The sequence below is a fragment of the Alligator mississippiensis genome, chromosome 7, assembly GCF_030867095.1.
Source record: "Alligator mississippiensis isolate rAllMis1 chromosome 7, rAllMis1, whole genome shotgun sequence".
In the NCBI taxonomy this organism is placed as follows: domain Eukaryota; kingdom Metazoa; phylum Chordata; order Crocodylia; family Alligatoridae; genus Alligator; species Alligator mississippiensis.
Genome location: NC_081830.1, coordinates 61,823,082 through 61,847,607, shown reverse-complemented (window position 1 = coordinate 61,847,607; position 24,526 = coordinate 61,823,082). Strand labels below are relative to the sequence as shown.

Sequence of the window (24,526 nt, the reverse complement as noted above, 5' to 3'; positions counted from 1 at the left end):
ATTTCCAGTGCAGATTTGACTTGTGTTAACCCTAGACTTCTAAACTGCTTCTTAAAAACATGAGCAGGTCATAATATAAAACAGACTAGAGAAATTAACAATAATGTTCCCTATCATAATATTAAGTACTGTACATTTTTCACAACTTCCAATACTTCAATCATACTCCGTTCATTATAAATTAAACTTGTGAATGTCAGCCATGACCTAAGATTATTTACATTGAAGACATCAATTTTGTTTCAGTAGCGCTGACGATTAACAGGCCCTTCCCCAATTCCTGTGTTTTGTTATATTGTGTCCACCTCCACCACTCAGACTCAGTTGCCTACAATCCAAGAGCTTAATCAAATATTCCAAAAAATTAAAACAAGATCTGCCAAGATGCCTCCCCCATTTAATGCCAACATCCTATCCCAAAAGACCATAAGGCATCATTACACTATTGTGCAGTAAGTCCCAACCCAATCTTCATCTGCTTTATCCATTCTACATGTACCACCATCTTTCCATCCCACTTCTTCCTCAGACAAAGAACAAAACTAACCTGTTTCTTTTGGACTGCATCTCGCTTTAGTTCACAACCCCTAATAAATATATTAGCAGACAAACTCGCACACTTGCTAGCTGTCACCACACTAAAGAAGAGAAAACAATTCTCTATCACTAAAAGTAGTCTAGAAATTTCCCTATCCAATAGTTGTAGGAAGAGCTCACAAAACCAGGACATGATATGCCAGTGACAAGGCATTCTCTCATAACCTCTAAAAATATGGAATTCTTATGCTCTCACAACAAACAGCAACAATCAGATTCTTGGTGATTTTCAATGCTGTCTTTCATGCAGCAACAGGATAAGCCAACAGCAAAGCTGCTGATCTAATGTTAGGTTGACGTAATTTATCTACATAGCAAAATGTACTATTCATTCACTCAAAGATCCTTTTTGAGTTCATAAAGTATGCAGGCTGGATGGAAAAAGAGGGGGAAGGGAAAACCAGCCTTACACTGCACTAGTAGTTATCCTGGATCTTGAAGAATTACGTGTAGGACCCCTTCAGTATTAATACCTCAGATCATTTACCTCAACTCCCTCAAAGCTGAAGAAAGGGTATCATCTGCAGTAGAATACACGATCTAGATATATTTTCCAGAATAGCAAAAAACAAACTGTCACATTGTTCTAGTGTTTGTAGTAAGTTTGCTGAAGTTTCATACTACCTTAAAAGTACAGGTTCACACACTTTTGGAAGAGATCCATAGGAAGTTTCTTACTGAATATCAATGCTTGTTGACATACAGTAAGCACAGAAATCAGATACTTTTCACCATGAATAAAAACTAGGGACCCGATTTATAACTTAATATGGGAAATTATCTGAACCACTGACTACAATGAAACTGTAGTTCCTTGCTAAAAGTGCAGGGGGGGGGTGTTAATTTTTCTTTTGCAATTTCTTTTTTACTACAATGCCACCTGTGGTCATAAATAAATTCTAAGCAAGTCTCAAAAGAATATTATTCAGTTCTTACATTCTGGGCTACATTCCAAGTCTGATAGGTAGATTTTGACCACCTACATTCTCAGACCATTTATATGCACCTTCTGTAACCCACACCCCACCCCCAAAATAAACTACATTTTACTTGTTCAAAACAGCTTCCATGAAATAGGTGCTGTATTTCTCTTTCAGGGAAGTGGCTATTTTTTTTTTTTTTTTTTTTAATAGTAATGAAAAGTACTTTGATTCCATTAGTGAATGAAGGTTAAAAACTTGTAGTATTTAAGCAGAAAAAAAGCTATCAGAAATAATAAGTTAAAAAGATAAAGTGGCATTTTTGGGGGGGACTCCATACATTTTAAAGTTTAACTTGCACCTACTGCAGCCAGCATATTTAAGTCTTGTCTAAGAAATAGGCTGTTTTACTTTGTTCATTTAGCAGCACTTGACTCAACTTCAATGTTTTCCTATTGGTTACAGATACCCTTAAAAAAAATAATGGAAAACCAAAAATGGGAATGTTAGGACCTCCAGGATCCAATAAGATGTTCTACCATGACAAATTAAAGTGCTAGTTACCCAATTTAAAAGTATTCAGATTGGCAATTTTATTTTAAGTATTTGTTGAGGGTTCTACATCCCATTTTTGCAGTTAAGTTTTTCACACTACAGAAAGTATTGTGAAACTGAAACATCTTAATGGCCCATTTTATTTTCATCTGAAAATAAAAAGGAAGTTTGTTCATTTCTCCTATCTCATTTAGTTAAATGACATGCTGCTTGCATGTGAATGTCATTTATTACTTCAGACTTTAGCATTCACTTTAGGAACCTGGCTCCAAATTAGACAAGTTTCAAATTCTGTTGTTTTGGTCATTTAATGGACTATACCAGTGTTTCTCAACCCGTGGGTCATGACCCAAAACTGAGTTGCAAGAATATGTCAAAAGGGTTGTGAACAAACTGTAAAAATGGATTCTCCTTTAGAGGAGAAAAATGCAGAAAACCATGCCTTTTCCTTTGCAGGCTGGCAGAGTTCCAGGCCTCCCCCTGTCCCACACACCACCCCACTTGTGCCCCACACACCAAGGGACTGGGGGGCAGCGGGTCGGGAATGAGAAGCACTGGGTTGGGACTGGCCACTGATGTTTACACATGGGCCCTGGTAGAAAAAAAGTTTTGAGAACCACTGGACGAAAGGAAGCAGTTATGCACGTGAAGATACTTATGGTCTGAAAGAGGACTTGCCTATGTTTGGCTCTGGCCTGCTTCTACGACACTCCCTTCACCTCTGCTTAGGCAGGACCCTTGACTGGAAAGGCTGAAACATTTAAGATGTGCAGCTGTGGTGGAGTTTAAGGAGTCCTAGTATGCTTAAGAACAAAGCAAGAAAGGGATAGTATTCAATAACAGTACAATTCAAGTACTGCCTACTGGAATCTATTTGCATAATCCTTTTATTTTTCTGATGGAATAGAGCATATAATATGCACCCTGACTAAGATATAAAGAGGCCCTTATCAAAGTTATGTTAATGTCCATGGCAGGTTTTGTTCTTATATTATGAATGAGGTCTCAAGAGCTCGGTTTTTACCAATTATAATACTTTATCAGCAACAATTAGCACACTATACAAATAAACCATTTAACTGAATGGAGAGATATACTCCGTGAAGAGGTCCTCACAATCAGGTTTTCAACAGTCTAGCTGCTGTAGTTGACAGTTCACAATTGCAGCCATTCATTACAGTTCCTGGAATATAGCCTGTACAGTTCACACTGGTCAGCTATCTTTGGAAAATGATCTACACTGCTCCTTTTCCAACATGCCTCATAATATTTTGCCCCCAAAGGCTGCCAAACATGTAGGAGGTTTGAACAAGCTTTCTCAGTAATGTATTCTTTTAAGTGGCAACATATTTTACAAGAGCCAAAATGCAGTATTAAGCCAGCTGGTATGTTCAAATCCAATCGATAAATTTCAGCATTAGAATATGCTGCATTTTCTACCTCTACAAGTCTAATACTCCATTACTGGGATTTTAAGATGACATGGTGCTTTATTTTGTGCCAAAAATTAAGTTCAGTATAAAATAGAAAGTTAGCCAAGATGGGTGTTCTGATTCCCAGCTTTCCCTGACATCTCTTCCTCAGTATTTGATAGAAACATCATGTAGTAGTTCAGACAGTTATGACTACCCCAAAAGGTACCATTTCCTCCATCCACATGTATTGTTCCATTTTATATCACCCATGGCCTCATTTGGAAAAAGAACAGGAACTAAAACTATTTGTTATGCAAGTTACGAAAGGAACCTGAAGCCTAGAGCTTTCTTCTCTTTTGGCAAACGTCTTCTAGCTTCAAGTGCTAAAATCAGTTTTTTTTAAAAAACCTTTGTTGCATATTTTTTTCTTTTTTTCCCCGACATGAAATTTCCTGACTAATCATTTCCTCATTATTCATAAGGTCAACAGTAGGACTAGCTACAAACATCTCATAAAAGAACTTGCCTGGCTGTCGGGATAGGTTAATAGTTTTTTGGTAACGTGGAAAACTTGCTCTAAACAATAAACTGATCCAAAGTAGTCTAAACTCTAAGCTACCATACATATTACTGCCACAAAGCCTTAGTTGGTAGTGAACCATAACAATACAGGTATTCTCCCCTCCTTCCTTTCTTAAGGTGTCATCCTTTGTATAGATTCTCCCTACCTCTCTATACCAGAAGTGTAAATTTCAAGAAAGGATGGGATTACTGCAAATTTTAAATTTAAAGAAAATTTAGCGATTTAAATCAAATGATGAGCTGTTTACAAAATAAACCAGAGCCCATTTAAGCTACACAGGATTCCTTGAAGAACAGTATTTATGGACATTCTTTCTGTAAGTGACCTACATAATGAGATCATTCTTTATCAAGTTACAAGTACTGTGCAAACACTGAAATTTAATCTGAGGTGTTGGACCAGGGGTAAACATCTGGCCCACACGTTCAATCCATCTCATGGGATGCATTTGACATGGTCCATATAATATTCTGGTTGTTTAAAAACTAAGCCTTCACTTTAGGGCTCCTAGCCCACACTGGTTGCAAAGTGAACCCTCCAAACGAGCCAAGCGTAAATTAACTCAGTCTTAACTTCCAGAATCTGCATACAGCCTGAAACAGTTATTTACAAGATGTGATGCCCCTTAGTGTCTCATTAATTATACTAAGGTGTCAATTCCAAGTCCAATGAGGACATCAGGGTCTACATGAACTATTTCACAGCTGATCATTTTATTTGTTAAAATGGGTGGGAGCAAAGTCCCTGCTGGGGGCTGGAATCTAAGTGGCTGAAAAGAGGAGTGGGGAAAAACAACACAGAGAAAAAAGAACAGAAACAAACAAGACAGAAGAGCAATCATTCTCCAAGTGAACACGTTTTCTCACCAAGTGATAGTGAACTTGAGATGGTACTGAAGAAATAGAGGTTAACTACACAAAGGCCATCTTCTCCCCTTGACTTTTTTTTTTTTTTTAATAAGCTTTCCATTGACATCACTGGAAGTTGTGCTGTTATTTAAGGGAAGTGAGTATTTCTAAATTTATACTTCAGCACATGCACCATAATTTAGACTGGGATTCATGTCTATTGAATGATTATGATACATTCTGTTACAGTGTCAGTCTACAGAATGAAATTTCTACTTACTATCACTATCATTATTGGGGGGGGAGGGAGAGAGGGGAAGGGGAGAGGAAATGCAAGCTTTTTTTTTTTTGCTGCATACAATCTCCACTGAAGTCTGTGCAGTTGATGTGGTTCACTTAAGTTTTTTCAAAAGTGATCTCTTTGGGTGTGTACACATGTTCTAAATTGACTTAAATTAAGCCACATCAGCTCCTTGGCATAGTGGCAGCCATCTTGTGAGCCAAGTTGACTTAACTAATGAGACTCAATACAATACACCCCAGAGTACTGTACCACATTTAAGCCAACTCTGCTCCACATACATGGGTATGCTCTAACAGTTATGTTGATTAAGCTCAGTCTAGCTTTGAGCTAGACTGTTCTCAGTGGTGGCAGATAACAGAACAAAGAGCAATGGTCTCAAGTTGCAGCAAGGGAAGTTGAGGTTAGATATTAAGAAAAACTCTCTCATTAGGAAGGTAGTAAAATGCTGAAACAGGCTACTCAGGGAGGTTCTGGAATCTCTACCCTTGGAGGTTTTTAAACACTGGGCTAGACAAAGCCCTGGCTGGGATGATCTAGTTGGGGATGGTCCTGCTTTTAACAAGGTGTTGGGCTATAGCCTCCTGAGGTCCCTTCCAACCGTAATGTTTTATGATTCTATAACTTAAAAAAGTTAAGTGGGCTTAACTGTCAGAAAGTTAGTATGTATGAACACATCCTTAAATAGCTTGCTAACTGTTCAAAGTGACCTGTGAACCTTGTGAGAGTTCAGATTCACAAAGTTTATTCTAATAGCAAGGAGCAAAAGTCATGTAAGTTAAGAGTTTACTTTTTAGTACTCTGATTTCTGCCTTTCTATATTTAATATTGCCCCAATCCCACACAGTAATTGCATGGGCACAGCAGCAGCTTAAAGACAAGTATACCTTGTTTCAGTCTCATGACCAAGTACAGGGTACTAGGTCCACTGAAAGTGGCTACATAGCACTACTGTGTGGCATTCAGAAATTGGCATGTATTAACCATAGTAAGCCAATGAACTGCTAAGCTTGGATCAGGCTCTGACACACAATGTTTGTACGTGTACATCCATGGACATTTAAGACATACTGTTACCTATTATATTTGTCAAATACACAAAGGGGTGGGAGGGAAACAAATTTCAGATATTATAGCAGTCTGCCAAAGCCAACAGTTTCTTCCCTCACTTACTTTTAAGCAAACTTTTACCTAGTTTGTAGAAAGTGTCTCTTGCTCTCTATTACTGTGCAAAAGATGCAAATGGGGAAGTGACAGCACAAGAGAAACAGCAGTGCCACCCATAAGCAGAACTCTATCATATTAGAAGATTATAAGAATTATTTTATGTACTCTCCCAGTTACGGTAACCTTGCATTACCAACCATATACCTTCAAGTGCTTCATGTAGGGAACCAAGTTGTGTAGGTCAATTACTTTCTTACACCTCAGCCCCGCAAGGTATTCCATTTGGGAAGATTTTTTACACACAGCCTCACTCGCATCCCACTCCACGTATAATTATTTGGGGAAATGGAGCTTTGGTTTATACTCTATAAAGTAAGAAGGAAGAGAACTTCAAACAGCTGAAAGAAAAGATGGACTCAGAGGGACATCCTATACTTATCCCTGAAAAAAACAAAATAAAACAAAAAAACCCACACACACACACCAAACAGCTCTCTATATACATACAGTGTTTCTTTAGTCTGTGCAGTATAACAGCCATTTATTGTACTTGGATGTCACACCCAGTAGGAGCCTATCACTGAAAAGTATAGGGATCTTGAGAAACAGGAGTTGGGGTACACTACAGGACAGTAGAAATCACAATTAAGGCAGGAATTCAAAATACAGCTGCAAAGTCACTACCTATTTCTGACAACAGTACTTTTTTACTTTAAAAACAAAACTATGAATGGAATAAGTCTACACTACTACTGCTGTAGTTTTGGAAGACAGAAATATTTCTAATGTTTCCAGAGACAAATCATGGAGTTGTTGAATTAGAAGAAGCATCCTAATACAAGACTCCAATACAAGACTAGCAAGAGAATGTCCAGACACAAGGCCTTGTAAAAGCCTGACATATTTTAAGCCTGAACAGTCACTGTAAAGATACCTATAAAAATAATCTTCTGAGGTAAGCTATTAGGGATCTAATAACTTCCAGTTTTTATTAACAGAGAGCAAATTATAATTTTGAATACCCAAAGTGTTGTAGCCATTATCCAATTAGTCTCTCATTTATTACCAGTACTCCAAACTCTTACTGTAATTTCCATGGGACATCAGATCATATGCAGGTAGTAATTTCACATTTAACACTGAGTTTCTGTAAAATAGTAAGCAAACCTCAACCTTCCAACAGGGGAAGCCAAATACTAGAGAGAGACATCATTAAAGGCAACAACTATGACAAGTCCTAGTGGAATCAAACCTAACATATTTTGGTTTACAAATTTAGACCTCAAGAGATACATAGCAAGTTCACATTGTACTTCCCTGCTCATTTGCAGCAAATTTAAACAGAAGTAGTTTGAGTAAACTAGACTTTTACGTTTCCAAGAAATGTAAAAGTTACATGACAGGTCTTTGAATATCAAAATATTAGTTACCATGACAAGGTGATTCCTATTTTCAAAGAAATGATAAGCATATTTCACATAATTGTGGAAAAGGCAGAAATGTATGTCAGAAGTCGTATATGATATAAAGTAAGCTAATAATGCGAGATTCTCCAAGAGTATTTTCAATGCTTGGAACATTACTTTCTCTGAAAACTCTCTTCAAATCCGAGCACATTTTTACTAGTTTAGGCCCCAGATTATTCACTCATCCAGCAATAATACCAGTCAAGATTCTAAAAGTCCATCTGCAATCAAAATAAGTCCTAATTCTTTCAATTCACACAGGACATTTGTTAATGGTCTCCTGTTTTAACATTTTCCTAAAAGCAATAAGCATCTGGCAGTTCCTAACTGAGAAAGTCCATTCTCATTATTTCTGGACTTACATGTGTATCAATGAAAAAAAAAAATCCAAAAGATCCCCCATGTGTGGCAATGCCAAAAAGGAAAGGGTCATCATTTTCATTCCATTTAGAGAATTGCCACATCAAGGGAACTTGGAACATTTCAACTATACTACATACAAGAAGAACACTTCAAAATGCAGATATTCCATCCAGTGATTTAAACTGCCATTACAGTTGAAGTTTGTGACTTTTTTTTTTTTTTTAGTTGGTTGGCATTATTTAACCTCACAACAGACAAATGCAGGGTTAATTTAAGAAGATGCTTCACCATCTTTTCAACATAACCAAGAGTTATAGTGCAGTCTAGTAATTTTGATATTTAGATAAACCATTCACCTGATTTAACATTTGAAAGGGGGTGGGCACTAAGGGGGAGACAGTGGAAGCAGAAGAGGGAAAAGAGTTACTTCTTTACATACATGCTGCATATAACCTAAAATTTAGGACAAGTCATCTCCTACTTGGAAACAGGTATTATTTGGGCACAAGATTTTCTCTCTAACATGGGTTCCTCAGATTCATAAATGTAAGACTAGCAATTTCAGAGGAATCCATATGAACTTCACTGTTGATCTACTTTTTTTTCCTGGTGTTCCATAATTATCTTAGCCCTCACAACCATTCTTCAGTAAGTGTTATCTGCAATCCTGATACAAAAGGATCATTAAGCTTTTAAAATTATTATTAATAGAGGATAATAATTTTGAAGTTGTAATAAAATGGTTCATACCTGTCTTCATCACCATCAACGGGAATAGATATGCCAAATACAGAGCTGGCAAAACTGTTCATAGGAGTACTCGCAGGTAAGTGAAGAGGATTCGTTAAAGTGTCCGGAACGGGAGGCTTCACGTGAGGCTTATTTTCAGCAATGAGAGAAAGTGGTGGCTGAGGTAGGGGTTCTGATTTTCTTCTAGTATCATCAATTTGACCTGCTAAGGTTTGAGTTTGAGTCTGAAACTGTCCAATATTAGACTGTGGCAGATTTGTAGGTACATTAGATGTGCCTTGCATTACTGAATGTCCAACATGTTGTTGGACAACACTGGTACTCCTACTTACAGATGTATGGCTGGTCAGTTGTGACTGAACTAGAGTAACAGGGACATTTGGCATAGTAACAGAAGTGGTAGACACACTAGGCACACTTGTACCGGGCACAACTGCAGGCACGTTCTGAACTCCAGAGACTACGGTATGAGGAGCACTAGGCATTCCAGACACTTGACTACTTCCACCCATTTGATGCTGAGTCATAGATTTCTGTTGCACAATCCCTGTAGGTCCAATGCTTTGCTGCACCACACCTCCTTGCTGGGGAATGGCTGTCTGACTAGGAGATGCCTGGCCACTCTGCATTAATCCTGATCCCTGTCCCACTGCTTCACCAGGCTGTGGCGAAATGCCCATCATTGGTGCTCCCACTGGTGAGGGATTCTGGGCAGCCACCTGGCCCACAGGAAGGCTGGAAGCCCCAGTACTTGGAACAGAGCTTGTAGTAGCTTGTGGGATAGTTCCTTGAGACTGCATAACTGTCATGTGTTGCATGTATTCTGCCGGGCCAGAAGGCTGTGTCGGCAGTAGATGTACTGAAGGAATCTGGGGTTGAGAATAAGCAAATTGCTGAGGCTGACTCACAGGGACATTTGCTGGCTGCACCTGCTGCTGCGGTACGGTCAGGCTAGGCTGGGTGATCGTTACATTCGGAGGTGGCATGCCTTTCCCGTTGGTTCCAGCCTGTACAACGCTCTGTGCATTTACCTGCGGCTGGGATTGCTGCGGCGGCACCAGCATTTGCTGACTTGCTACTGGAGCCCCAGAATACATGGGCTGAGCAGTACTTTGTGGCATGGCCCCGCCTACAGGCTGCTGCTGCTGCCCAATGACAAAATTAGGTTGCTGTGGAGAGGGCTGGTTCATTTTCTCTGTCTGGAGCAGCTGTGACACAGCAGTAAGGGAGCTGTCAGCTACAGACTCAGAGCCGTGTGCTGAGGATGGCACGGCTGAGACCACTACAGAGCCTCCCGTGGCACCCAGCCCACTGTCCCTTTCTTGAGCAGCCTGATCAAAGGTGCTGCTGTGTCTAATGCAATCTCCAGTCCTAGCCAGGACACCACCACTGTCCGAGTCCCGGTCGTAATATTCCATACACGTCCATCGGCCCCGCCTATAGGGCTCCCCTGTGCCATGGTCCAGCTTGATCACCCTGAAGCGCGAACTACACGCGGCTGCTGCCACGGTCCCAGGAGCAGCAGCTCCTGCTGCAGAGGACAGAACCTGGACACTGCTGCCCCCTGCCACTGGGGCCAGGGCCACTGGGGGCACCGCAGTGCTTTTGGGCACAGCCCCCCCATTGGCAGCTGCTGCCCCTCCCGGGGCTGAGGCCACCAGCTGCCCGTCCAGGGGGAGGTTGGGGGACACCGTCCCAGGAGTCTCAGCCTCACCCACATTGTTGAGGGTCTCCTCAGAAGAGCTCCGCTCACACACATCCTCAGGACCATAGTCAGTGGCTCGCGACACGTCGAAAATCTCGGAGGAGACGTCCTCGGTGCGGGACTCATCGGGGTCATCCAGGCTCTCCGTGTCCTCCGTGATGCTGCTGGCCACCTGCGCCGTGGTCACGCTGGTGATCTGGAAGCAGCTCTTTTTCTTGGCCGGCATCTTGGACATGGCGCCTCCGGAGGCAGTGGGCTCGGTGCCCCCACGGGCCTTGGCGGGGTAGGGGAGGGGGCCGGCGAGGCTGTCACGTTCTGCGAGCCGGGCCCCTGGCGCCGCGGCGCATCCTCCAGCGGCACCTTCCTCCTGCGGCGTCTCGGGCGCGGCACCCCAGCTCCGCAGGCCCAGGCCGGGCTGGGGGCGGCCGGGCTCCTCCTCTTCCTCCCCTCGCAGCAGCGCCGCGGGCCCTTCGGCAGGCCGCCGCCTCCCTCCCGCCGGGGCCGCCTCCTCCGAGTGCTGCTGCTGCTGCCGGCGCGGGGCTCCCGGGCGGGCTCTCGCGTGGCGGCCCCGGGCAGTCGGTGCGCGGCGGCGGCGGCGGGGCGAAGCCGAGGCCGGGCCCAGGCCCCGCGCCCGCCGCGGGTGCGCGCTCTACCTGGAGATCAGCACCAGGCGCATCTTGGGAGGAACGAGCCCGCTCCGCGGCTCGGCCGCGACCCCTGCCCGGGCCCCGCGACGGGGAGGCAGCGAGAGGGGAGTGGCGGCGGCGGCGGCGGGCTAGGGGGGAAGGGGCGCGGCGGCGCTGGGCCGGGCCGGGCCGGGCCGCGCCGCGCGGGCCCCGCTCGCAGCGCCCCGCACGCAGAGACCAGAGGAGCTGAAATTCAAACTGCTCACTCCCAAGATGGGGCTGCAATGGGGCAGCGAGGCACGCTGGGAAGAGCGACGACCCGCCCCCCCCCGCGCGACGCCGCGGCGCGCTGACATCGCCCAGGCCCCGCCCCGCGGCGCGCTGACAGGCGGGCGGGAGGGGGGAGGGGCCGCTGGGGGCGGAGCCTCGCGGGGATGTCTCCCTCCCACCAACCGTTTGGAATGTTCCATCCGCTCCCTCCGCCTCCCCGCGGGGTTTGGTACGTCTTCGGGGGGTGAGGGGCTGAGCGCCAGGCCGAGGTCTGTCCCGTGCGCAGCGCAGCGCGGATGGGCCCTGCCCCTCCCCCCTCCCGCGCCGGGCCCCGCATTCACAGCGCGGGCACGCCCCCGCCCCCCCCCCAGCCAGGAGCAGGCGTTTCGTGCAGGGCTGCGCCCCCTCCCCGCCGGTCGCCCCCGACCTCCCACGGCTGCGAGTCGCGGGGCCGCGTGACTGAGCCGCGGGCACTATGGGGACGCCCCTGCCCGGGAACGCGAGGATGTGGCCCCGCGCTGGCCGCGTCCTCGCTGGTGGACGCAGGCCTGTTGGCTGCACCCCCAGCTCCTGTGTTTAATTGTGGGGCGGGGTCTCCTCGTGCCCCGCGCGCAGGGCAGGGACATGCTCCCGCAGTATTAAATGCCAGGCCCGGTGCAGGAGCAGAAGAGGAGAGTTTGGCCTGTGACTTTTTATGCTTATTAAAGCCATCGTTGAAAAACACCTAGATGAAGGCTACCCACCACGGCTGGCATAGTCTTCCTCGCTTACTCCCTCACCTTCATCACCGCCATATTCAAAAACTTGAATAGATACAGCATTTGTCTCAGAGGTGCTGAGCATCAGCTCGTTCCCTTGAAACCTAGGCAGGTTTTCCTTACCACGACAGCATTATCTCGGTTATGATTTGAGTCGTGAATGTGGTGGCAAAGACCAAGCTTTAAGCCTCCCAGTTTAGGCAGCCAAGCTCGGCTTTTAATGCTTCCAAAGCATTCGTCCGTTGGCCGTGCGGGGACCTCGCAGCTAAGCACCGGGGTGGGTGAGACGGCAAGCGGCTGAAAACTCGGAGGACTACAGCGTTGAACCCTGAGTTGCATTTTTAATATACGGCTGCAGCCTGCAGAGAGCACAGGTCACAGGATATAATGCTTCCTGGCACACAGACTAGAGAGGCTGCATTGCATGCTGGAAAGCTGAAGTCTCTGTGAAAAGCCCCTTTGTACTGAAGTAGCAATTTTCCAAAAAGCTGGCTCTTTTACAGCTGCATTACACTGGTGGCTTCTAGTCCAGGTCTCTGTACTTACCTGTTTCCAGCTGCTAAATTCTCAGTCATAGGCAACGCACAGTGGGGTACGGGGAAGTACGTGCTCCCTGCCCCCCCGATATTGGCCACTGCCACCCACATCTGCGGGCAGTTGCCACTCGCCCCCTCCCCCACCACTGACTGCTGCTGCCAGTGGGAAATCCCTATTCCACCTGCAGGAGGTCACCATGCCCCCCCACCTCAGGGGGCATGAGTCGTTCATGCCCTCAGTTTAAAGCTGATGCTGTGATTCCCTAAGTAGCTGACCTCACACTTTGTAGCTGACCTCATTTCATCCCATTTCTGCTATTCCAGTCCTCAATATAATCCAGCTCTTCTGCATGATATTCCCAGGGTGCATCTACACAAGATGCTTTAATATGCAGTAGACCAGGGGTTTTCAAACTTTGGTTGGGATACCCCCAGCAGCCTGTCTAGAAGCAGGGAGTCCCCCGGATGAGCGAGGGATGGGTCCCCCAGCAGCTGATTGATGAGCAGGGAGAAGGGGGGTTTCCCTGGTGGTTGGTTAACCCGTGGGGGAGAGGGGGGGTCCCCCATGCAGCAGCAAAATGAGAAGTGCTGCCAGTAAAACAGGAACTGCCGCCGGCTTCTCCATGCTGCTGCTGCATACCCCCTGGGGCCTTCCAAAGTACCCCCAGGGGTACGCGTATCCCCAGTTGGAAACCCCTGCAGTAGACTAATCTACTGTGCAGTGAAGTGTCACTCCGTAACTATGCGCAGCAGCTCATGCATTAAAATAGGCTAATGCCTGGTTTTCTACTACCTAAAAATACAGGCAATAGATTTACTGCACAATAGTTAATGCGCAATAGTGCACAGGTACATAGCTGACCAAGAGCAAATTGCTCCCAGGCAGCCCAGGCAGCGTAAGGTGGGAGAACTGTCCCTTCCCCCAGGCAGATGCCTGCTTCCCAGCCCCCACTCCAATCTGCTGATCCGAGCTGGGGCTGGGACATTGTCCCCTGCCCTGGAAGCAGGCAGTCCCAGAGCTGGACCCCAGAAGCTGCCTGCTGCTGGGACAGGGGACAATGTCCCAGCCCCAGCTCTAATCTCAGAGCCAGGGCCCGGAAGCAGCTGCCAGGGCAGGGGCATGGGGTGGAAAGCAGCTCCCCTAGAGGCAGGACAGCTCCTCCCACCGCCAGAGCCCAGGCCTGACCCTGGGGCTCCCTGCCAGCCCATGGCTGGCAGCCAGGGGAGTTAGAGCTCCCCCTGGCTGCTGTATGGGAGCAGAGCAGGACAGAAGTAGCCCTGCCCATACCTGTTCCTGTCCGGAGCAAATTTGTTCCCAAAGGGCGCATGTGTAGACATGCTCCTAGGGAAAGCTTACTGCACAGTATTTTACTGCACTGTGGGCATGTCTACATGAGAAGCTGACTGCACTGTAGTAGAATAATACTGCGCAGTAGCACATCCTAGTACCAACAGGGCTAATATGCTATAATGCGGTATTATTAGGTTACTGCACAGTAATGTCACTTAAAAGACATTCACTAGCATTACTGTGCAGTAACTCTGGTTACTGCACATTTATTTAGTACCTACCTATACACATTCTTATATAATAAAGGACTTAGTCCGTCTGTCTGTCTGTCCATAATGCTCCTGGAGCACTTTGATTGGTTAGTGATTGGCAGGGATGGAAGGGACGGAGCAGGGGGGTGATGCCAGCGGTGCTGGAGGCAGCAGTGGTGCGGGGTGCTGGCGGAGGGGGATGGAGGGGACAGTGAGGCAGGCTTCCTCCCCTACTCCTGGGAGGCAGCACAGGGTGGTGGGTGGCAGCACTCCGTCCCCACTTCCACCCAACCCACCCCCGTCATTTTTGACGGGAGATTTGCTAGTATTAAATAAATGTGCGATAACCACTTTGCAGTAGCATTTCATTTAGACATGCCCAATAAGCTTTCAGCACATTAATTACATGTGTAGACATGCCCCCCATGTCCTTTCTACTGATGATGCCTCCCAGTTTGGTACAAAATTAATACAATGCTACTATTTATGACTATTTCACTCCCAAAACCAGTCTTTGATAGATTCCACCCTGCTTCCATTTTTCCCTCTGTCAAGGCCAGTTCCTTACTCACTTAGGCATTCTTATTCTGATTTCCATTCTTCTTTTCCATCTCCATTTTAGCCAGTAATTTCTCATGTGGCATCATATCAAAAGCTTCACAGACATCTAGATAGATGAAAACAACCACATTTCCCTTGTATAAAAGTCAGTTATAAAAGAAAAACATTGATTAGTTTGCCATAATCAACTTCCGGAACAACTAGATTTTACCCCATTTTCCATTTACCTCCTCCTTCCTTTCCTTCAAAATTTGTTCTAATGTCTTGCACAATATTGAGTCTTGGACTTGCCTAGATCATTATCCCTTTTCTTAAGTAATGGTATTTATTATTACTTATTTTACTATTTCATATTATTTATTATTAAATAAAGGTATTGCAATAATTAATTTCCAGTAATATGGTACTTTGAAATATTTTTTTAATAGATTTATTCAAATAAATTTCATAGATGTACTAAAAATCCTTGCTTCTGGATTATAAATTTCACTTCCCAGTTGTCCCAGTAGTCTGGATGAGGATTACACAGTCCCCCAATTTTGAGTTTGGCTTCCTGGGATGTGGCACTTTTGATTTGTATATAGTCATTCTCATAAGCCATCCTGCCTTTGCCCCAGATTCTAAACCTTATTATAAACTGAGACAATGTATTAATTTATTTTCGTTCCATACCTATGTTATTTTTATTTTTATCTTTACCCTCACTGAAGAGCAGCTCTTCTTATTCTTAACTAGTTGTCTTCTTTATACAACTAAAGAACTTTATGCAATTTATTTTAATTTAATCTAAAAGATCTAATGATATTTGATTTCCAGCCATTTTCATTTTGTCCCTACACATTGGACACATCTACACATCGTCCTACAGCGACATTGTTACTGTGCCATGCTTTAGTTCTTTCAAAGTACACCTGAACTGCACCATGTGCATAGTGCACAGTTAGTTTTAGCTGTGCTTCACTGTAACAGGGGCGGGCACCGATATGATGAAGTAGCTGCTGGTACATGTAATTGCTAGGTCACCATAGCATGTCGTATGGCAACGTAAGACAATGTGTAGACACACTCATTCTGATCTCCTGGGCTAGGGTCAGAACTTACACATAACCGGTTTAACTGATCAGAAACTGGTTTAAGCCTGTAACAGAACAGAAGTTTAGTGCACATAAACCACTTTCAAAATGGCCAGAACTGGTTTAAGATAAACCTGGTTGAATGTAGTATCAGATTTAATTGATTTTGATCAAACTGGTTTATGAAACTTCTGTCCCAGACCCCTTCCTGTTTCAAGTTAAATCAGAGTCTCCCAGCATCCCAGCTTGTTGCAGTCCTGGCCCTCTGCTTCCTATATGCGCACTTAATGCACAGTAGCCTATTTTTCTATATAAAACTATATACTATATAAACTATGCCAATATGCTAATACACAGTAAAATTAGGCTATTGTGCATTAAGTGTCACTAAAAATGCATGTGCTTTCATTACTGCACATTAGGGCAGCCTAATGTGCATTGAGTTAGTACCTCACAATAGAAGTGCTAAATTTAATGCACAGTAGCAAAAGTGAATTAATGAATGTGTAGACACACCCAATAAGGAAGAAACCCAGAGCACAAAGCTCAAAGTATTCAGATACTCAGGTCTATATAGTCTGCAAATACCTCTGAATAGTCAAACACTCCAAAACTTTCCTCAGAGCAGCAGTCCTTGAGCCACCTGTTGATCTTCGTTCTCTTGCCATGCCTCTGTTTTCTTTTTCTAAAGAGCAGAAGAATTCCAGTTAATATCACTTGAGTCTCCACATCTTTGAGTGTCTGCTCTGCCATCTCCCAGCCTTTTATGTATTATACCAATTCTCCCTTGGGCTTCATCACCTATTCCTTTCTTCTCATGTGACTGTTTCCCTTCCTTTCTTCTTTGCTACCCCAGCTTCTGCCTGTTTCTCAGTCTCCTGTATAAACAAGTTCCTCAGCTCTGTTTCTCCTCCAGTAGTCATTGTTTCCTCTGCCTTTCTTTGTGGCCATATTCTTTGAAGAATCACTCTCTTCTGCCCTCCTGTTCTTAATTGTCATGTTTTAAAATTTCCATCTAAACTTCACTGTCATTTCTATAGTCCTCAGATCTTGTCTTTCAGGGGTGGTATCAAGCAACGCTTCATAAATAGCTTTTGCCAGGATCTTTTATGTACCACAAGTTCTACATCCAGTCACCTCCTTTCCTCCTCTCCTTAGTTCTCCTCTAGCACTGCTGATGTTACCATCATATTTTTTCTCACTAGTCCTTACCTTAAAATAGAAAGGCTGAAAACTTCCAAACTCTTCAACAGGCTGCCAGGTAAAATACCATTTGCTGCCATGTGTCTAGTGAATATCTATCTACTCTGTGTAAGTAAACCCTAGGAATAGAAAGAGGTGCTGTTTGCGCAAGATAGATGTATTTAGGTAGATAAACTAAATGGTAATGTGCTAAAAAGTTTTATTTACATGAGTTTTGTAACAGTTTTATTAGCATCAAAGTGATGAGTAGTTTAGGCAGATCATCCTAAATATGTTCCAGTAAAACTTATGCACTGCAGGACTCCATCATCCATCATATCTATGTTAAATATTTACACACAAATATTAGAGATTATTTAATTCATTTTTTGGTGTTTCTTTTTGGATCTATTCACCTTTATAGCCAGCCTACCATGAGTCCAAATATACAAAACCCCAAAAAGGAAGAAATTATCTGATTAAATAGTATGAAATCAAGAACAACAATTATCTTCTCAATATACAACTTCTAGTATTAAAGCCAAATATTTCAGGATTTAAAGGACATAGAAACCAAAGTCTTATATCCATGGAAAAGTAGATTTTTGGCTTTCTTGTGCTACAAAGTGCCCATTTCAAGCCTTAACAGGTCGTGGGACATTGGACTTTGAACATGTCACCAGTCCAAGAATAATTAGTGCTTATCTTGCTAATCAGACCAGTGTAATTTGGGGTGGAGAGTGGAATTTCATGTTTGATATGAAAGGGAAAAAGAAGCAAACATGTATTTAACAAGTTACTTTTTAAAATGGCAGTTATTTGAAACATCTTGTATGATTTGAATCAGAATTACTCACAACAAAGGTGGATTGGAGAGCAAGGGCAAATCACACGGCCAAAAGTGCCAGATAATATAATGGATCATATGGTTCCATATTGAGGTCAGCTGGCATTCTGTTGATTTAGCATGAGAGCTCTTTTCAGTGACAGGCATTAAGTTTTTAAAGTTGGATGGAAGCGGTCTGGGCTAATCAGATGGTTTACAATTTGAAATAGTTCCTCAGGTCTTGTTATGGCCAGTCCTAAACCAGGGTAGAAGCTTTTCAGTCTTAGAAAAGAAAGAGGCTCACTATTAGTTGGATTTGAGGCATTTGCTATCCAATTTCCTATCTTTGCAATCTGCCTGGTATAGATTATCTGTAAACAGTGATGATTTTTGGAGAAGGTTTAAGCCAGTGGGCATATAGTAGCCAATGCACCTGTGATTGAGCATAGGAAGTGGAGTAGACTTGGGATCACTTTGGTACACTGAACTAGCTTTTTATCATTATTATTTTCAGATTGCAGGTATTTCAGCATATTTCATATAACTCCAACTAGATATGATCAAATACTTGTGGTCAGCAATAAATCTTAAGGGATAATAGTGCTCATAACACCTGTCCCTATATTCCCAAAACAGATAAGGATTATATTAATAAATGGAAGGTCCCAGGATACCAGAACACAAGAATGAGCCAATGTAACTACTACCTTGATATCTATGAGACTGCTTGTGGAATACTACGTATCATGGAACACTAGTTTCCAGAATACATCTCACCAAAAATTCCATTTTGCCTAATGGCAGAGCAAGGGAGAGGAAGCCTATCTCTTGGCTGGCAGAGGAGGGTACTCTGCTAGCAAGATATCCATGTTTCTGCCATTAAATAGTAACCAGATAACATATAGAAATGGCATGAGGAGCATGGCCCAAATCCAGGGTACCCTTCTTTTCAGGACAGTACCCTCCTCACTCAACCCAAGAGTCAGGCTCCCACTTGTTTGCTCTCTTTTTGGCTCCCTGTAACATTCATTCTTCAGCTGAAGTTGTTTCTGGTGAGCCTAGTGGAACAGGGTGGCTTTTAGAAATGATTAGGGGAAGAAGATGGCTCCATAAATTAATATTAGCTGGAATTAATTCCCACCTTCTATAGCGATGTCTTTCAATATTCATTGCTGCACAATAGCCTTCCAAACTGTATAAGCTGTTTTTTTGTTTATTTTGTTTTATCAATGCAATATTTCAAATGAACATTTGCAGGGTTTTTGGCCTTTTGAATGTCATGTAACCAGTTAACATATTCATGTACTTGTTTACAGACTAAAACAAACTTTTGGCTTATATAGGCCTTAAAATATCAAAGATGAATTCCTGTTATTTTGTGTCCTCAATAATACTGTCACACTTCACTTGGCACTGGCACTCTGAAGAAAACATTGACATGTAGCCATGGTATTTCAATCCTGGACTGAAAGGGTTAATCACCGAGCACTCCATTTATGGACACTGTTTACACAGGGATTTTGAGGTAACTTGAAACGACCATGTAATGAGCCACTTTCAAGCAAGCTATAGTTAATAAGTGTTCATCAGCATGGGCTATGGGCTGAAATTTGGTATGCTCAAGGAAGGGGGAAGGGACCTTGATAAGGATTTAAAAAAGGATGAAAAACCAGAATGAACAAGTTACACTGATTCATTAACAAAACAAAAAGGTTTCTGAAAAGTCAAGTATGAAAATTGCTGCAGCCCACGGCCAGGTTGGCTAAAACACACACAAATAACCCATACAATGGCCTTGGCAGGATTGCAGGGATAATATTTTTGCAAGGTTGAATTATGGCTGAACAATGTTCTAGTATGTTGGGCGCAAGCCTGCTGATATTTTTATTCAATGTCAAGCATGTATGTATTCCTTTTTTGTCTCAAACAAAAATATCTACCACGGTCAGTGAAAAAGAAAATCCTACGTACTTGCATTTAAGTTTCTGGCACTTTTGCCTATCAGTGCCATACAGAGCTCTCTGCTAAGTGTGCTACACTCCTAAAGCTTGTGTGTGTGCGCACAGGTGTGCAATCTATCTACACGATTTCAATAGCAGTGATTTTGTAGTGACTTTTTGTACTAGTAGTTCTCCCTTTAGGGTCTTGAAAGTGATTTTCCATTAGCCTATGAAGAACTTACATGTGGTGATCAAGTAGAGACATATATTTAAGAAATGGAGAGGTTAACACAACAAAAATGCCACCATCAATATATAGGAGTTGTAGTCGTGTTGGTCTAAGGACATAGGCAGACAAGGTTCTTTGGGTGAATCTGATATCTTTTATTAGACCAACTTAAATAGCTGGAAAAAAATTATTAAGCAAGCTTTCGGGTTCAAAAACCCTTCGTCAGACTAAGGAAGTTTTAGCAGTTGGTGTGTGCTTCCCCCCCCCCCCCCCCCCCCCCACGCCAGCCTCTTTCTCACCTATTGACTCCTCAATCTACATTTTCACTGATTACCCTTCTTGTATGCATACCAGCCCAGCCTCTGGCTTCTTTACTTTTCATTCCATCCAGGAAGAGCACACACCAATTGCTGAAACTTCCTTAGCCTGATGAAGGGTTTTTGAGCCCGAAAGCTTGCTTAGTAATTTTTTTCCAATTATTTACGTTGGTCTAATAAAAGATATCAGATTCACCCAAAGAACCTTGTCTACCATCAGTATAAAAAGGCTGTGGTGAAGCAGCTCTTCAATGGCATGCTAAAAAGTCTGTGGAAAACTAGGTATGGTTGTTTCAGTTAATACACCATTAATCTATTATGTTTGGTTACTTTATGCTTACTTAATAATCATATATGGTCAAAAGAAGGTTCTTTGCTAGATTAGAAATCTACCTGTCACCCTGACAGCAAAATACCAACTGGGCCTTTTTGTTTGTTTCAAAATCGAACTATGTGTTAAAAAAGAAGAAAAAACAATGTATGTAAGTAAAATATATCTGTAAAGATAGCTAGTTGTAATATTTATGACAAGATAATGTTTTAGAACTTATCAAAGAGAATGAGCCTGTCATTTCTTCCCCAAAACAATTCCAGTTCAAAAAACTACCACTGATTTCAGCAGGTCCAAGATGTTATGCCTGGTTTCTATACCTAGGTTGGCTGTGGATCTGCAATGTGACCTTGGATAAAGTCCTCAGCCCATCTTGCCTATTCAGGCAGCAAACTCTTCTGATAGATTTGAACTTACTATAGATTTGAACACTGTCTGGAAATCTGAGGCCCTGATTTCAACTGGACTTTCTAGGAAAGACTGTAACAACAACAACAACAAACACAGTATCTTAGCAAAATAAGGGAACACTGATAAGCAACTTTTTCATTCTTAGTTGATAAAACTTACATTTTGTTGGTGTAATTTCTTGCAGATGAGTCCTGTTTAAGATGGTAAGCAAAAAGCTGAAATTTAAACACAAACACCTGTAACAGAATGCATTTGTCTCAAATTAAACAAGTATATGTTCTAATTTATTAAATTAAAGGTGTTAAAATGCGAGGAATCTGACCAAACACATAATGGTTTTAGCGTTTTGATGGCTCAAGTCTCCAATTTATAGTTTGGGTAAAAACTCCAACACACAAGATGGTATAGTGATCTAAATGTTATGTTGAATACCAAGGCAGCTTAAGCTTCAAACAGCAAAATAATGAACTGGGAGATGTGAGAGAAGAAAGTGAATTACAGGCTATAGAAACCTTGTAAGGTTGGGGGTGTGGCATAGGAAAGGGCAAACTGAAAAATGGAGTTAGGTATTTCAATGGTTAGCTAGGTTTTTCGCATTTATAAAGGCCACTTAACTATTAAGAGAACCAGCCAATAGAAGTTTCTGTGTTTAGCTTCAGGCTGTGCTTAAAATCACATGTGACTTAAAAGTATGAGCCTTTCCCTTTTCCTGACCCTGACATAACTGTCCTTTTTGTCTTTGAGAAGTTTGTTGTCCTTTTGCAGAAAGTTGTCTTACTTTTAGAAAGTAAAAGGCACTGAATATAAAAAAAACCCTTCCAAACAACATGAAAAGGGATAGGACCAACAACCAAAAACAACACATGGAAACATTTATAGACATGGAAACATACTTAAATTGCAAATAGAAATGAATAAATGTTATGAAATCTCATCAGACTCTACTAGCCCAATCCTGACCTCCTTAAAGTCAGTGGCAAAATTCATAATGTTTCAATGGGAACAGTGTTTTACTTAAACAAGATGTGTCAATGACTAGCATGAATATTTATATAGTAATTGAACTAGTTTTTAGCATAACATGCTCTTCTGTATGATTGCAATGTATGTATCACATATTGGTTTGGACTGCTCCTGTTTACGCTGTCTGTAAGCTCTTTGGGACAAGATTTTTTTGTTTCTGTTCAACACACAATGTCATGAAGCATTGTGCACACCTAAGGCATTATGTAAATAATTAAAACAAATTGTAAGATGGCTGTGTAGCTGTTTCATTAATAGTGCTGCTTCAACAGAGAAGTCCCAGTTTGTCTTTTAATGGGCTAGTTATTTTTAATTACTTCTGGGCTGTATAGGCCCCTATCTGTTTTTCATCTGTTTGGCTTGGCTGTTCTCATTTACATAATTGTCTCATTAGAGTATAAACTGGGTTCAGTCAGCCACAGTTCAAACAACCTGTAGAATGTTTGCCTTTCTGTTTCTTCTAGAATTTGCTGTTTTGTAACAGAAGAGCAGACATTCCCAAGGAAGAGAAATACGTGTCAAATCTGAGCAGTAAAGCCAGATTGGATGTGCATTGTATTTTTGATGCTGCATAGATTATTGGTTGGGGGGGAGTTTGGGTGAGGAGGAAGGAGGCAGGGGTGGTGGGGGTTGTTTCACTGTAGAGGTCAGTGATGAAATTCCAACGTAAGTGGTAGACTTAAGTGGGAGAAGGCTCAAACCCTTTATTAATAAGTTACTGCTGTATATAGCATATAAGTGGGCCAAGAGGTTTGTTATTTGAGAACATCTCTGGGAAGCCTACACCACAGGCTCAAAGTAAAATAAAACTCCTTCCACAGTACCCCAAACTTCCTGAAAAATGGACCAGTAGTATTATTCCTACCCCACCCTCTGAAGTGAATATCTATTGTAACACAGTCACCCCTGCTTCTACAAGGCATGTAAATTTCAGTCTGACTTACAAGTGGGAACTTGTTCTTTTAACCAGATGAGGTTATACCAGGGGTGGGCAAAATGCTACCCATGAGCCAAGATTCAGCCTACCAAGGGATTTTGTCCAGCCCGCAGTGGGTTCCTTGGCCCCACCTTGCTAAGGCACAGGGTCTCAACTCCCCTGGGTGCTAGTGCTGTGCGAAATTTCGCTGGCTGTTTCGTTTCAACACTGTTTCGACTCATTTTGAACTCGAAACAGCAAAATCAAACAAAACAAAGGGCTTCAAAACAGCCTTGAAACAAAATGAGACTAGTCAAAATGTTTCAAGTTTCAAAGCATCCAGCAGCCAGGTGGTGGTAGACAGGGGAGAGCCAGGGCTGCGCTCCCAGCAGCTCCAGGCTCAGCCAGGTGGGGAATGCAGCCCTGGCTCTCCCCATCTCCTGTGGCCTGGCTGTGGGAAACCGATCATAGCGCAGGGGAAGGGAACTAAGACCCGGCTCAGTTCCCCTCTGCAGCGCTGCAATCAGGCTGGGGAAGGAAACTGAGCCCGATTGCTCAGTTCCCCTCCCCAGCGAGACTATCGGGCTGGGGAAGGCAACTCAGCCCACCTGAGTTGAGTTCCCCTCCCCAGCACGATGATCGGGCTGGGGAAATTATCATTGCGCTGGGGAGAGCAACTTAGCCCAGTTGGGCTGAGTTCCTTTCCCCAGCCCCATGGTAGTGCTCAGCTCACCCCCAGTTCCCTTCCCTAGTCTGTTTCGAATCAGCCATTTCGAATCGAAATGAAATTTGAAACAAAACACTGTTCTGTTGAAACCTCGAAACAAGTCAAAATGGAACAGTGCTGTTTCTCACAGCAGTACTGGGTGCATAGTGGGGCTGGGGCAGTGCAGTGGTCAGACTTGCTTCTTCACAGCCCCTGCAGTGGCAGCTCCTTCCACCTGCTGCTGCCAGTCTCCACTGCTGATAGACCCAGCCCTGCTGCCTGGGCACCCCAGCCTGTTCACCCCACACTCATCTCTGAGGATGCCAGATGCAGGATGTGTAGGAGGTGCATGGGGGTGCACAGGCAGCGCTCACTGCTTAGGCGATGGGTGGGGGGGCAGGTGGAAGTGCTGAGGCCCCCCTGCAAGCACTGGCCAGAGTGGGGGGCACCAGATGAAGCGCTGCTGGCACTTCTGGAAGTGCTGCTCGTGCTTCCTGGTCAGTGAGATCGGTTGTGGGGGGACCCCCCCAGTTGCTGACTGGTCACTGGGGGGGCATGTGGCCCCCCTGACTCAGGTGGCACCAGTCGCCCATGCCTGCAGGCGGGTAG

General features: G+C 43.5%; 1 protein-coding gene and 1 long non-coding RNA gene across 3 annotated transcripts in view; both read right to left on the bottom strand.

The window, feature by feature from the left end:
- Window positions 1-11,519, bottom strand: part of TSC22D2 (TSC22 domain family member 2) — a 44,679-nt gene extending 33,160 nt beyond the window's left edge. The window contains exon 1 of one of the 2 annotated variants that reach the window (XM_059731032.1): window positions 8,966-11,519. In XM_059731032.1, the coding sequence (XP_059587015.1) occupies window positions 8,966-10,905 (1,940 nt within the window). In that variant the 5' untranslated portion in view covers window positions 10,906-11,519. The remainder of the gene's footprint in view (window positions 1-8,965) is intronic. The other variant, XM_006259166.4, reaches the window with a different exon arrangement.
- Window positions 11,520-14,915: 3,396 nt separating this feature from the next.
- LOC109284182 (uncharacterized) lies at window positions 14,916-21,519 on the bottom strand. The gene is made up of 3 exons (XR_002091539.2): window positions 21,432-21,519; window positions 16,625-16,721; window positions 14,916-15,069 (listed from the first exon to the last, which is right to left on the bottom strand). It is a non-coding gene; the product is annotated as an uncharacterized LOC109284182 (long non-coding RNA).
- Between the last annotated feature and the right edge of the window lie 3,007 nt (window positions 21,520-24,526).